Source organism: Drosophila novamexicana, unplaced genomic scaffold, assembly GCF_003285875.2.
Source record: "Drosophila novamexicana strain 15010-1031.04,08,12 unplaced genomic scaffold, DnovRS2.1 tig00000485-arrow-pilon, whole genome shotgun sequence".
Classification (NCBI taxonomy): Eukaryota; Metazoa; Arthropoda; class Insecta; order Diptera; family Drosophilidae; genus Drosophila; species Drosophila novamexicana.
Window position 1 is genome coordinate 750,081 of NW_020824808.1, and position 14,916 is coordinate 764,996.

Below are 14,916 nucleotides of genomic sequence, written 5' to 3' on the forward strand. Positions count from 1 at the left end.
TTATATGTGATCAATTCTCGTATATTGCGCATTCGCCACGTAAGCCGATGTTATCCAAACACGAAACGGATGCTGGAACATGTTTTATGGGGTGCTAAAACTAAAAACATTTTTTTTTTTAAATAAATTTGATGCGCGATGTTTTCTACACAGGCAACAATAACTTATAATTTTGTTCATAATTCGATCAAAATTTAGATAACACCTCATATTTAAAAAAAAAAATGAGAAATGTGAATTTTATAAAATCGCCACAGCAGCAAATTTTCAAATTAGCATTGTCTAAAACTAGGTCGTGCTCGCTTCATATTGTTGGACGAGTTGCAGCTGGAATGTTAGCACTATTGATTGGACATATTGTGGCTTTTCTTCTCGTAGCCAAAATTTAACCGCAACTGCTCTAGGAACATAAAGGTCAGTATCGTTTGCGGCCCAAGTCGCACAAATGCCGGCACGTAGCCCTTGAAGAAGCCAAGTGGGCCCAATTTGGCGGTGTGGAGCACAATATCCCATAGGCCCTTGTACTCGCCCGGCTTTGCGTTCATCGAACGCGTCTTCAGCACATCCATGGGCTGTGTTAACGTTGTGGCAATTGTGCCAGCCATCAGTGAGGCCGTGAAGTGTGTGATCAGATTGTCGTGGAAATAGGCCGTCGCCAGCAGAGTTGACTTAATCTGATCATAAAATGCAATCTGGCCGATGGTCATAAAGACGCCGCGAGCCGTTGCTGTGGTGCCACCAGCGAAAAGTTTGGTAAAGCCTTCCGTTTGGTACACCTTGACAATGCCATCCAATCCGCAGCGGTAGCTGTGGGCACACAGCAAGCATTATTAGATTGAATCAAGACAGAATCCTTGTTATAACTTACTTTCTGCGCAGTTCCGGTGCCAGCTTCACATCGTTTTGCATGCGCACGTTTATCATATCGGCGGGGGTACCAAAGATACCTCCAATCATACCTGAAATTCCTGCCAATGCTATCTTGCCGCCAAATGTGTCAGTGCTGATAAAATCTTTGCCCACTTCGTAGGCGCCAAATCTCGTCGTCGAATAGGTAAGCTGGCGCAATACCGAGGCGGAGAGACCATTATAGAATGCCAGCACGCCCTGTTCCCGTATGATTTTTGGCACCAACTTTATTATAGACAATTTGCCCTGTTGTGTTTGTAGCGTGACCTTCAGCAGGTCCAAAGGATGTGTTACGCATGCCGCTCCGACGCTGCCAATGCCACCGAAGTACCAACGTGCATGTTTCTCGGCGGTGGCCATTTTGTGAAGCTAGTTGAGCACGACTGTTAACGGAAAGTTAAAATTTAAGTAACCATAAGCGTTTTATCAATAAGATAAGTTTCTAATGAAAATTTCGCACAATTTTGCTAAACTCTGATTACCAAAAAGTAATACTTCTTCAGTTAAATAATACGTTCGCGCAACATTTTTGAGCGATGCAGCGGCCGAGAGGTTACATCATCGTGGTTACGCTTGAATTTATGAAAAGCTAAGGATAATAAAATTGAAAACAGCTGAGCCATGACGTTGACGTGTAGCAGCACATCTTGCGTTGTTGCCCGCGCCTTTAAGATCTGGCACTGCTCAACACTGCTGTAAACCTTGCCACATCAACTAGAAACGTAAGCTGACTAGTCACAATAGCCGCTGTTAAGTGGCAGCACTGCTCGCACAGCTGACTGCCAAATGCAGCCATTCTGAGTTCGTTTGTGTTCGCTAGTTGTTTTGTGTAAAATTACAAAGTGTTTTTGTCGAAAGCCGCCAGCAAATACATAACACTGAGCGCGGTGGTAGTATATGTGTCATTCGATTTGTGAGTACATTGCATAAATATTTATTTACATATTTATTTACTGTTTACTTGTTAACCACTTAGCCTGCATTACGACGCGTCAGCCTCTGTTATAAAGTTGCCGAACAATTTGTTAATTTTGCATGCGTCTCATCTTACTGCGTGCGGCTGCATTATGTGCGGCTTTTTATTTCGGCATTGACATTGAGCTACACGTGGTCGAAGCTAACCAAAATACACACACACATACATATGCATGCATTTGTTTGTTTTTATTTCGACTCGGAGAGTTGCCTGATTTCATATTTTGTATTCTTATGATAAGCAATTTGCGCACCTGGATTTTAAGTGAGAACCACGTATATATGTGTTTGGATATATAATGTGTACTTTTTATAATCATATCCGTCTTTGAACACATCGAAATACCAATCTACAGATGTAAGTACAGTTTTTTTGGCACTTCCTGTTTTCTTTGCAAAATATTCAAATAAATGAATGTAGAAATAAATCGAAATACTAATATTTATGCGGAAACTTTTCCAATTCTGATAAATTAATAGTATTATATTAATAAATATACATAAAGCATATTTGTTATGTTTTATATTTGATGATTTCGATTTTATTAAGTTTAAAAATTCAAATTAAAAAACTTAATTCAAAGACTTCGATATGCCCATTTTGCAAACTATGAAAAATATGGTTAAAAATGTCGATTCCAATTACGAGACAATTCTAAACTATGCAAAGTCTAATTTGCGAGCGACTACTGTATGCAATTCAATTGGATTTCGCTTCACTTGCGTATTCTGCTGTCGTAGACCCAATTGGAAATTCTAATTGGTTCAACTTAGAACCTTATTTGATGTTGTATAAATACGGTTCATAAGCTGCCTGTTATCTTTAGCATACCTAGCTAACATTATTTTGTGTTTAGTCATAAAACAAAATGTGACCCTGTGTGCTGGTTCGGCTTGAGCTAATCGACTTTCAATTTGTTGCCCGCTTGCCTAGTGATAACAAATTTCATAGTAGCAAATCGCAAATGAAATATGTAGCTGTGTTTTGCGTTTGTGATGCTGTCGATTATTTAATATAAAGACATTTCGTGTGAACCACGCCACGTGCAACAATTGGTCTATAAATCAGACGATGTCTATGTTGTTTGGCCAAAATTTCAGTGGATTTTGGCTTGAAGAACATTTTGTTATCTCTTGATTTGAATATGCTTCTGATAAGCGCGGCTTATATGGTTAGAAATTAATGAATTATCGTTTTTACAAATGCTCGAAAAATGTTGTAAAGAAATGATATTTGTTTTTGTGATTTTACAGCACGCTTTAGATAACCCTTTTAGGGTATTGATAAGTCAATAGAAACAAGAACCAACTCTTGTTCGCTTAATTTTGCTTGTTTTTTTTTATCGGACCATAAAACTGAATGTTCCATGAGCAAAGTTCAAGTAATTAAAACGTATCTAAAAAACGACAAACATCACATGATCCGATGAGAATAACATGCTTATAGATTTATATAAAGTGCCAAAGCTGCCGCGCCCCCACTAGAAAATATGCATGTATGTATGTATGTGTGCGTACATACATATATGTACATACATATGTATGTCTACTGCTATGGAACAGCTGATTGTCACATTTTTCCGTAGCCGTAGATCACGAAACGTTGCGTGATAGTTCCATGATTTCTCTCGCTGTTGCTATCAAAATGATGTCTGTACAAATATTGGTAAATCATGTTTGCCGCGCACACAAGCTTAATTGAATTACGTACATGCATATATGCAGGTGTGTAAATTGTAATTTACTGTAAATCACGGCAATTGCTGCATCAGTTATCGAATTGACGAGCCACCTAATTGAAAGTTTACCTTGAAATTGAGAAATAAATGTTGTGGCGCGTGTTGTTTACCGCTATAAAATGTCTTAACAAGTTCAATATTTTTGGCAACACCGATATACACACCAACACACACACACACACAAGCACACACAAGCACACACAAGCACACACACGAACAAACACCACGCGCGAGAGCAAGAACTTCAGCGTTTCATTACCACAATTGACGGCGAAAAACTGGTCTGGATATTGTGAATCGTTCTTTGCCCAGTTTTTCCTACTCTCTCTCTCTCTCTCGTCTGCTGGAGGCGCGCACCACACGACGTCCTCGTCGCTTGAGCACTGAATACGTACTGATCGTCGCTGTCAGCAGAGTGTAGACTGAACGTCAGGCAAAGCTTCGGCCAGCGTTAGCCGGCGGCGGCGGTCCAAAACTATGCCACTCTCTCTTTTCCTCTCTCTCTTTGTCTAAGTCGGTAAACTGTTTAGCTTTGGTTTTGTTTTATCGCCGTTTGCGTGACAGCGCGGTCAAGGCGGTCGCTTGGAAATGTTTCCAGAAGTGTGGCGGGTTCGGCTTAAGTTAGTCAGTTGTCAGACGCTCCGGCAGCCACAATCAAATTCAAATCAACCCAGCGATAGTGCGAGAGCGTAAGAGTTGGGAGAGCGAAAGAGAGTGCTGCGTGCATTAAACATAAATTGGTGAGAGCTTTTTTATTTATTTATTTTCTTGTCATAACCTTCGCTTGCTCGCACTTTGTTTGTATGTGTGTGAGTTTCCATTCTACAATGGTACACTTATACAGTAAATGTTAGTGTACATTATCTGCCATGTAAGCGCAGTAAACGGTAGAATTTGCTGCACGCTCGACAAGGTTTGCATACATTTTGTGTACACATTAGTTTTATATGTACATTTGTATACAATCGTTTGTAGCTGTGTTCAAATTTGTCATATCGCCCAAATCGTTCATCGGCTGACCACTCGTTATCGCTTCTAAACTTTTTTTTTTGTTTCTAATACCCTGTGTCCAAATGTAATCAAATCGGTATGAATATTGTATATACGGTAGTTGGAAATTGTAACTTACAAAAACTAGAAAAATTGGTATTATTTTTATTTTTATTGTATATTCTAGAGCGGAGTATCTCAAAAGTATGGTATGCCACCCATTTTGAGATGTTGAGAACAAAAAACATAGCTAAAGAGTGAAATTAGAAAACATGTTTTGAATTCTTCAAGAATTAGTTGAAAAAATAAACAATTAAATTGGTGCATAAAAGGAGGCAGGCATACCATAACTAAATGAATTTCGATTTTTTTGTGCACTAATACTTATAACAGGTGTGCTCGTTTTCAATAGTTCATCCGAGGTGTCGACTATAGGATCTAAACACAGAAATCTGAAATGGAGGTCGAGTTTATTTCGTATTTTGTATTTTATATTTCGTTATACCAGAAAGCAATTGAAATGATGCTAATTTGTTTAGTATATATTAACACATATGGAAAAGCGGAAGCAACCAGTTTTTATCTATGTGTGCTTATATACTTTCCGTATACATTTACAAGTTTGAGTATTACCTTATGCACACGTGAATAGCTGCAGGGTATTATTAAGTCGCGCATCATCCTTACGTTCTGCTGGGCTTATTGAAATGATGTATTTGAAATGCCCTTTATGTAAGAAATAAAATATCAACGCCCGATCGGCCATGTGGAAGCCAAAAATAAACACAAAATATTATTGATCAGCTGTTAGGCGCCGCTTTACATAATATATATACAAGTATATATGAACAATTCATTTAAATTAAATGCCTTCATAATTTGTACTAATTATGCTCGTAATTTAAACGGCATATCTCCATTAGGCAATTCGTATTGTGAGTCAAGGTTCCATTAGAACGTTTATTTGCAATTAATTTGCAGCACAAAATACACAAAAGTTTTCAGCGTTTCGAGCTCGATAAACAAGCAAGCGATTGCATTGTGCACAAAGTGTTGCCAGGGAAGAGATTAGAGACATAGCCTAGATAATTCGAAAAGCAAATGCAATATTAATTTTTAAAACGATTTTATTATTTGCGTGCTGAAAAAATGGCGGAAACACGTTTTAACAGCTTTTTAGCTGGTCTATTCAAATATTTAATTTACCGAATTAAACTTTGTTCAGAATATTTACGCATGCCTTAAACGCTGACAAAACGCGTGCAAGCTTTCGCAAAAGCTTTTATTCAACGGTGCTTTAGAGTGCTTTACAGTTTAACTGGGCTTTTGGCGGCGCATCGTTCAACGGCCCATTAGCTCAGTTGGTTAGAGCGTCGTGCTAATAACGCGAAGGTCGCGGGTTCGATCCCCTCATGGGCCAAGCTACTTTTTTGTTTTTGTTTATTTTTTTTTTGTAATTTTGTATTCTTTTTTCTCTTATATCAACATTTAATAAATTATTTTGAGTGCTTTGTTTTCATTGATTGCCGGGTTATTGGCTACGTGTGCCGCTGACAGCCATGATGAAGTGACAAAATGAAAATGTTTACCCGAGTAAATAAATTAAAAAGAAAGTCTGAAAGTCGCCGCCGCCGCAGCCGCAGCCGGTCAACTTGTGTAGCCCCAAACATGGGGCACGCAGCACGTGACCCGTCGCCGAATATGACACTGCTAATTAATTAATAATACATTTAATGGCATTTATAAATTGATGAAACATATTCACTTGAGTTGTTCTTTTGTTGTTTTGCAATTTCAGCTCCAAGCAACGCACGATTTGTCTGAATTATGGCCGCCTCAGTGCTGCTCGCGTGCGGGTTGAATGAACAGAAGTTGCCCGGTTTCGTGCACATCAGCGAGGAGTCCAACGTGGATGGCAGCTTCCTGATTAGCTGCATATTGGGGCAACGTTTGCGCATCTCCAACGCGGGCACGCTGCTCGTCTGTCTGCAGCATCATTATCAGCATTATTTCAATGCGGGCATGCGGCTCGGCTACAATACGAACATCTTTCTGGACAAGACGCTCAATGTCATCGATGTGCTCAGCGACATGGCGCGACATGGCCTCAGCTCCAAGTGGCTGCGCTCGCCGGATGGCCTAACGCTAACCGAGCAGTTGGTGAAGGATATACGCAGCCAACTGGCCAACAACTTTCCCAATCGCAGCAGCTACACCATATTGATTGACAATCTGTCCATATTATTCAATTTGGGCGCCAGCAAGCAGCAGGTGCAACAGTTCTGCCTGGATCTGGCCGATCTGGCCAAGGAGCATGAGAATCTGACGGTCATCACCAAGCTGAGCAACAGCGACATTCATCAGCTGACGGACAATAATGTGGCCAAATTGGGACATGTGCGCATCCAGGTGCTGCGGCTCAAGAGCGGCGTCTTCCGCGAGGTCGATGGCAGGCTGTTGATTGAGCGTGTCCTGGACGAGGGCAGCTATGCGTGCGAGCAGTCCCGCAAGGAGGTGCTCTACAAGGTCAACGATCGCAATGTCAAGATTTTCAATCCGGGCGAAATCGGCGTCAAAGTTTAAGTTCAAAATCGCATTGCTTCACTTTTTTATGGAATTTATTAAAGCCATTTTGATATAACTAAACCCATCGTCTTGGTGTACTTGTGAAATCTTTTGCTCCTTGCACTCGATCCTTGTCCGTTTGGCTTGTCAACGTCTATCGAATGTCATGTGCCAATAACATCTGCTGTTTGTCATTTTCTCGTACATTCTAATTGCGTTGTCTTCTTCGCTTTGGCATCTGTTGACGTCACGCCAGCTGGACACCAGCACCAGTGACGGACGCATAATGATGAATTCATGTCTGGTCCTGACTTTACGGCGCTTCGGCAATGTAAACCAAAGCGGAGTTCAAATATCCTGTGGTCGCAGCGGTCACCAAAGATAAGGGGCAATGTTCAAAGTAAGGCGAAAGTGAAACAAGCGAGAGCGTAGCAAACGGACGCAAACGACTGCGCAATACTCTGTTCTCAGTAATAAGAGCTTAAAAAGATTATATGGAGTGACATTAACCTAAGAGGGCGGCTCTTAAACTATGACCTTGGGAGGATTTTTTTTAAAATTTTTTTGTAATTCGGAATTGATGATTTTCAGTGAAAGTCAAATTGTCGAAAAGTACATAGACAAACTTACTCAACAGCTAATATACTCTTTTCCGCTTTGTAAGCAGTGTATCGAAAGCAAACAGAATATTGAATTTAAGCAGAACGCCCCCAAAAGCTGATGAAGTTTTCTCTGCTCTGTGAATAACGATAATTTCCAATCTGCACAGCATCAGCATTTTTACGTCGTCGAAACTTTTTTGTAATTCAAACCTTTTTCAACATCTTAAATGATCCATGCATAAAGTGCTTCGTTTTGTATTTTTTAACATTTTTAATTCGGACCATTTTCTGTTTTTACCGCTAACAGTTAACTGTAACGAAGTTTCTGGCAATGTCGCCCTGCCAGTGCTGGGCAAGGCAAACGGCTGGATCTGGCAACGCCTTAATTAATTGCATAGATGGTTGGCTTTAGCGCAAACGTTCGCTAAGTGTTTAAATTGAAAGTCAAAGGACACGTAAACCGCAAACTATTTGTGCGTGATCAAAAAGTATGCTTAAAGTGGGAATATTTTTCCCCTTTAAATGGAAACGTGGGCTGCTAACCAAACGGAAGCTGCACTAATACTATGTATATATGTGTGTCTCTCGGCAACTTCAAAAGCCAAGAACGACTTTTGTTTATGGAATGGTAATAAACTGCCACTCGCATATAAAGCACTGGAAAATATCACTTTGATTAGGCTAAAAAATTGGGCGCAACAGTAGCCGGCAGGCTTAGCAATTTGTGTGGGCCGGCTAGCCAAGTTAATGACAGCGTTGTGGACAATTTAATGTGCGTGCGGGCAATTTCGTTGCATACTTTCGAGCTGAAAAATATTTACGCCCAATCACATGCACCACACACACACACACACACATACAGGCTGTGACAATGGCATCATCATGCAGACAAAAAAAACGAGCCATAATTTATTTTCAGCTATAGGCTCGAAAACTGTGCACTGGCCCCCATAAGACCGACTCGCCTGGCTACCCTTTCATCACTGATAATAACGGCATATTAGTATGGACCAGGCTGAATAAATTTTGCTGCTCAGCTCTTAAAAAAATGCACACACACATGCACAGAACCCTTTTTTAAAGATTTTATTTCGTTGCCTGCCAGTTGATAGTCTCCTCCCCCTCCATCGCATCTGTCGATTTATATAGTCATTGTGTCGCCCTTGTTTGGCGCACATACTCATAATTTCTCTACGGGCGCAGCAACATGGCGTATGCGTAATATTTATTTAACTGCCGCGATTTGCGTTTTAAAGTCTGTTCAGCTAAAGGGTTTTTGCATTAGCTTCTTACAACCAGCGTTTATTTATTTGATTTGCCGCTTGAAGTGCTTCAGCTTAAAAGGATTTCAAATTATGTTAAAGTAATGAAAACAACACGAAGGACTAGAAGAGTTGGCGAAGTTATTAAATGAACAGCACTACGTGGCACAAGCACATGCGTCTAACGTTCACTTTTCATATGCTTTATGGGCTCTATGTCGCTTTAAGAGCTGGAGAGTATTTATGTAAATGAACAGGTCCCTATATCTGTTGTACGTGCATAGACTTCTAAAGTGCCTGCCTTTAAATGCCCATTGAAAACTGTTTAAAACTGGGTGTATTGAGGTTAAACATAGCCATTAAACAGGCAGGGGAAGGCATTTGCAACCAGAAGACATTTACCGATCAGCATATTTATAAGGGTCAGAGATAACGTATTCATGTCAAGCTCGGGAAAGTTTATATCAATCGCACAACAAACACAGAAGTTATTTGAGTATGAAATTTTAATATCCTGTGGGGTCTAGCTAAAAAGAAGCTCGGAGATAAATGGTGTGTTAAATGCCAAGTTGAGAAATTATTTAAAAATTGGTTTTTGCTAAAGTGCAAAGCCTTGCCAAGATGAAGCCAAGCTAAAACTCTTTTAGGGTATTTTCAGAGGATATCTTATAGTCAGACAGACTCGACTTGTTAAATTCGCTAGCTCATGCCAACGGGCAAGATAATGCTTTAAAGCTTCGTTCTCGGCATCATAAGCAATTCAAGCCTTAAGCATGACATTTTATGTTTAAAAGGAAATGAACTTTGAGCAAATGCTAGCTCGAAAAATGGAATATGAATAAAGCAACGGATGACAAGTGGAAAAGACTAGCACAAAGTGAAAATAAAGAATTGTTCAAACAGGAACAGAGATAAGATTAAAGACGAAAATGTCGCCTCCAAAATGCTAATGCATTTCGGTAGTCGCAGCCAGATGGCCAAATTGCTTGCTGGAAGTACATTTGCCCAGTTGGCATTTAATTGTTTAATTGAATTCGACTCAGAGCTGAGCACAGGCAAAAGTGAACATTGAGAAATTAAAGACGAACATTTGAGTTTCGACAAAGCAGAACCCAAATGACCGTGAGAAATAGAGTTAGATAAAAGTTGGAAAACGAAAAAGAAAACTTGTGCAATTGTCATATCAACGCAGTCCTCGTCACATTTGAGTGCAGCCAATGAACATTTGGCTGTGTCGTGCTTTTATCTTCACATTTCTTCTTTTTTTTTTTGCGGTTCCGGCCAATTAAGGAAACTGTTTTCTCAAGGAATTTAACATTTTGCCACACATTGCTGTACAGCATTGCGCAAATATTTTCGGCGGGCAAATTAAAATTGAATTAAGCTGGCTTGAACATTTTTTTGCTAATGAAGTTCTCTGCGGATACACTCGAAATTTGTGTGAGCTTTGCAATTTGGTAATCGCACGAGCCACAGCTGATAAACCAAGTAGAAAGAAAAAAGAGAGAAAAAACATTTAAATTGATTACGTTGCGTATACGCAACATTTGACGCCCGAACGCCTCGCAGTTTATGGCTTTCCAATTCAGATGCGACAACCTTGAACGGCACTTTTCTATCATATTCATTTTTTCTCTCTTCAACTCGATTTGGTCTCGAGTTTTTGGCCCAAAGTGCTTTACAATTTTATCAGCGGAGTCGCGGCTTTGCGGGCTTTGGCTATGGTTAACTGTCGCAACGGGGCCGAGTTTCGGCTGACAGGTGAACGAGTTTGCGTTAAGTGCTGCTCATGTTTCGCACCTACGCAAGTCGGTGTAATGAAATTTCCTCGTAATGGCCCCTCAATCTTTGAGGGTAATGCACACGCGCGCCTCAGCCTGAGCCTGACCTGTGTATGCTGCCCACTCAGCTCATAACGCTTGTCCAGGTTTGTGACATAATTTGCTTTTCGATATCCATAGACAAAAGTGGCTCGTAATTCAAGACATCAAATGAAGAACATGTTTGAACAGCTATATTTGACATGCCAAAGATCAAATACTCTTGCTCTATGTGAATAGGGATATTATTGCCTAGAGATATATTTTATATAAAGACTAATTCTACTTGCTTTCTTTAATATGATATATTAGCTGCATTCTATATATTGATAAGATTTTGTAATAAGCCAAGCTAAAGCTTATTTATTCTGAGTTTTGCAGAGGAACCCAAGTGGATTGTCAGGCAAGGGTTCGAAACTAATTGTTGGATCTTAGGAGATGTCCCTCTGCACATATCGTGTTAAGCTTGTAATATCCTTTGGCAAGTGCTAAAAAATACAATATGGCCTCGTTTATGTTTTTGTCGCTCGTTTGCAGCAAATTGCATTAAAATGCTGCTTGCCCCAGATTTACTTTATTTGTCAGAATACTTTTTATTGGTTGCCCCAAGTGTCGTACTCGGATGCGTAGATGCTTTGTTGTGCTCCTCGTCGTCGTCGTTCCCGTCTGATTATTGTTGCCAATGCATAAAGTAAACGGCAAGTGGCAAGGACAAATCTATGGCAACAACACGTGCCGCGTGTGTTTGGAATATTATGAATAGAATTTACTGTTACTGATACTCGCCCCAGTTATTGTATTGGCATCCGCATCCACTCACTGAAATGTCTGACTGCACTGTGTGTAATACCTGTTGTTTGCGCGGCGCAATATCGACCGTATTAGGCAGCAATTGGTGGCACAGTTGCAACAAACTGGGCGTGTGTATGCTTCAAACAAAAAGGTGGAGCTGAAAAAAACAACATTATTAGTTTCGGGTAAGCCAAAGAACATCTAACAGCTTCATTTGTTCAGTAGATTTAAATAAGATACTCTGGTTATGGAGCACTTCGTCAAGATTGTGACTCTAGCTTTTAATATTTACCCAATTTGCTCAAAAACAGAATTTCGATATCGATTTTTATCGATTGCTGGGAAACGGAGTAAGTTATCGATTATCAAAAAGAAGCTCGATCTGCGCTTGGAGGACCTACAGCTAAGATTTCAAGTCTCTATCTCTTGTAGGTGCTGATATCCTTGCTTTCATACATACGGACAGACGGACGGACAGACAGATAGACAGATAGACAGATAGACAGACAGACAGACAGATGGACATGGCTAGATCGACTCGGCTATTGATGCTAATCAAGAATATATATACTTTATGGGGTCGGAGATGCGTCCTTCTGCCTGTTACATACATTTGCACAAATACATTTTTTACCCTTTTTACCCATTTTCAATGAGTTCGGGGTATAAAAACTAAAATTTGCCAGTCCTTAGCAAACTTACAAACTTACAAACTTTATTTGAATACAATTGTGGGCGTCAAGATAATTAGGTAAGGTAAGCCCTGCTCGCAATTAAAAAAGAAAAATGTTGAAATTTGATAGCTCGAAAAAGATAAAAGTTGCTCTACTTAAATTGTGCTGCCAAGCAGCTAGTGGTCTTGTCTGGCTTGTGGCGGCTCGAGCTGCCATAAAAAATTACTAAAAAGTTCTATCGAGTTTTTGGCGCTCGGTAGGCGTTTGGCTTGCCTCCTCGGAATGGTTATGGCTGACCCAAAGATTTGCATTTATGTTTGCCCCAATGGCCCAGTGCAAATTGTGCGCCAACAAATGCGTTTAATTACGCTTGTGTCGAGCCTGACATTCCTCTCTCTCTCTCTCCCACTCTCTCTCTCTCACTCTATTTCTATGCAATTCTCCAACTTAGCGAGCCGCTAATTTGGCTTCTGCTGACACCGCTAGCCAAGTTTATGGCTGTAATTTTGCTAAAAACTTTGGCATTTCAGTAAATTTTGCACACAGCTCGAGGCGCTGAAATGTGGGCGTCGAATTGAAAGTTGTGCGAATAGCGAGTGATGGCTGGGGCCTGTCGAGGTGCAAAGGGCAACAGGACATCAACATCAACATATGTGGCCAGAAGTAAACACCGGCTGACAGCCAAAGTAACGCCCACTCACACACATATATCAATATACTCAACGTAAATTTTACTGTCAGCAGCCATGTATTGTTATACCCTGTATCCGTTGAAAGTGTATGAAAAAGGGCATATTGCGGTAACTTGGTAGAATAAATACATTTCAGTACCTATACGCGTCCAGCTCGGAGAAAAACATATCAACTGTTGTGTCTCTGGCTACATTTATCTACGATATATTCCTGAAACTTGGAATAAGTTATAAGTTATCAAAAAAAGGTTTGAATTTTCTTACTCCTAATTTGCAGTCTCCGATGAGATTATATGATATATGATAATTATATATAGTTAAGAGAAAAAAAAATGTCAGGGAATCTCGTAGTTGGAAACCCCTCAAAAGTTGCTGTTGTCTTTTTGTCAACGGCACTGAAACGCACTTCTTTCGCTCACTTCCTGCCGTCAATTTTCCATGGCTTTTAGGCAGCCACAGCCAAAACCATTGTTAATAGAGTGCATTAAAGGAGATTAAAGCCAACGCGGCAGCAGGTGGGCCTAGCCAAGCTGGAAAAACTGAATCAGCGCTCTTCGCACATGAAATAGAAATAATTTGTATGCCAGGCACGAGTGCGTCGCCAGGGCTCGTGTTGAGGAAGGTCGTCAGGCTGTATTGGCCACAGGCCACAAGCTGTTCGCTTGTTTGGGCTAATTTTAATTATTTCTTGCAGCGTTCTTCATTAGGCCAATGTCAAAGTGGCAACACGAGCAACACGAGCCACACACACAAACACACACACGCACAACAACAACAGCTAAGAAAGCAAATGCCTCCCCTGGCAATTTATTTAATGAAATCATCAAATTATACAAAATGTGCCGCCAAAATGTAACTGCAAAGCAAATTGTGTATTGTTGTGGCTTTTCATATTTTTATTGCTGTTGGTGTTTTCGTATCTGGAGTTATTATTGTCAAGCCACATGAAATATGAGACCAGAGCCACGACATGCTTCATCGAGTGCCTCCACCGAAACACAATCACACTCGCACACACAAATGAGATAGTTCCGTTTGGAAATCTTCAAGCACGGCTCGACACAAGCACGAAGCACTCACAACTTTTTTAAATATTTTCATATATTTTCTTGCTTTCTTTCGGTCGGCACAACAGAGAGCACGACACGCGCCCAACTCAAACACGCGGAGAGCTCAAATTCGTCCAATTCGCAAGACATAACTTAAATGTGCTGCCAAATGCTTGGGGGCCAGCGCGCGCCTCGGCTCGGCCAGCCACATGGACCAAAAATAACATTTTCGTGGCTCAGTTGCGCAATTAATCAGAGCATTTGCAGTCGTATATTAAGCAGCTTGAGTTTCACTTACTTGTCGCTTAGCCCAAGTCCATAGATTTGATTTTGTGGCCGGGCAACTTTTTCAATTAACACAAAATTATGCAAATTGTGTGTGGGATGCCAAAGATCCTTTGCTGGTCCCTGCTCCGCCTCGGGCCGCCGCTGAAAGGTGCTGGAACTGAAGCTGTTGGAGCTGCTGGAGTTCCCCGGCTCGACCTCGACCAAAACTGTTGAACTGCCAAAGTTTACATACTGTTGCCATAAAAAGTAAACTTTGTAAGTTGTGAGGTGTGTCGGTTTCTAAGGCGGTAAAGTATGGAGTGGAGGGGGGACGGGGGGGGCGTTGCCACACAAAAGCATCGCTAATAGCTTGCAATGTTAACGCTGTAAAGAACAATGCTATAAATTGAGTTGAAATTATACAAGGGTTGATCCTCGAGTTATACCTATTAGTGTAAACCCCTTTTCAAGAATTTTGAATTAATATAAAATCTATTTCTAATTGTTTATTTAATTAAAAATTAAAAAAAAAAATAAAACATCTTTGATTATAAAAGTTAATTGTTGGCAATAAAATCCT

The 14,916-nt window shown here is 40.5% G+C and overlaps 2 protein-coding genes and 1 non-coding gene across 6 annotated transcripts; 2 read left to right on the forward strand and 1 right to left on the reverse strand.

Moving 5' to 3' along the window:
- Window positions 1-20: 20 nt before the first annotated feature.
- LOC115761796 (mitochondrial dicarboxylate carrier) lies at window positions 21-4,010 on the reverse strand. Of its 3 annotated transcripts, none has more exons than XM_030703737.1 (3): window positions 1,370-1,558; window positions 869-1,292; window positions 21-807 (listed from the first exon to the last, which is right to left on the reverse strand). In XM_030703737.1, exons 2-3 carry the CDS (start codon window positions 1,267-1,269, stop codon window positions 342-344), a joined length of 867 nt encoding a protein of 288 aa, XP_030559597.1. In that variant the 5' UTR covers window positions 1,270-1,292; window positions 1,370-1,558; the 3' UTR covers window positions 21-341. The 3 variants fall into 3 exon arrangements, with proteins under 3 accessions (XP_030559597.1, XP_030559596.1, XP_030559595.1); XM_030703736.1 differs by having other exon boundaries at window positions 126-807; window positions 1,392-1,557; XM_030703735.1 differs by lacking the exon at window positions 1,370-1,558 and adding an exon at window positions 3,883-4,010 and having other exon boundaries at window positions 127-807.
- LOC115761797 lies at window positions 1,703-7,259 on the forward strand. 2 transcript variants are annotated; one of them, XM_030703739.1, is made up of 2 exons: window positions 1,703-1,822; window positions 6,412-7,259. In XM_030703739.1, exon 2 carries the CDS (start codon window positions 6,441-6,443, stop codon window positions 7,194-7,196), a length of 756 nt encoding a protein of 251 aa, XP_030559599.1. In that variant the 5' UTR covers window positions 1,703-1,822; window positions 6,412-6,440; the 3' UTR covers window positions 7,197-7,259. The 2 variants fall into 2 exon arrangements, with proteins under 2 accessions (XP_030559599.1, XP_030559600.1); XM_030703740.1 differs by lacking the exon at window positions 1,703-1,822 and adding an exon at window positions 4,257-4,363.
- On the forward strand, window positions 5,960-6,033 carry Trnai-aau. The gene has a single exon. It is a non-coding gene; the product is annotated as a tRNA-Ile (tRNA).
- Window positions 7,260-14,916: the final 7,657 nt, after the last annotated feature.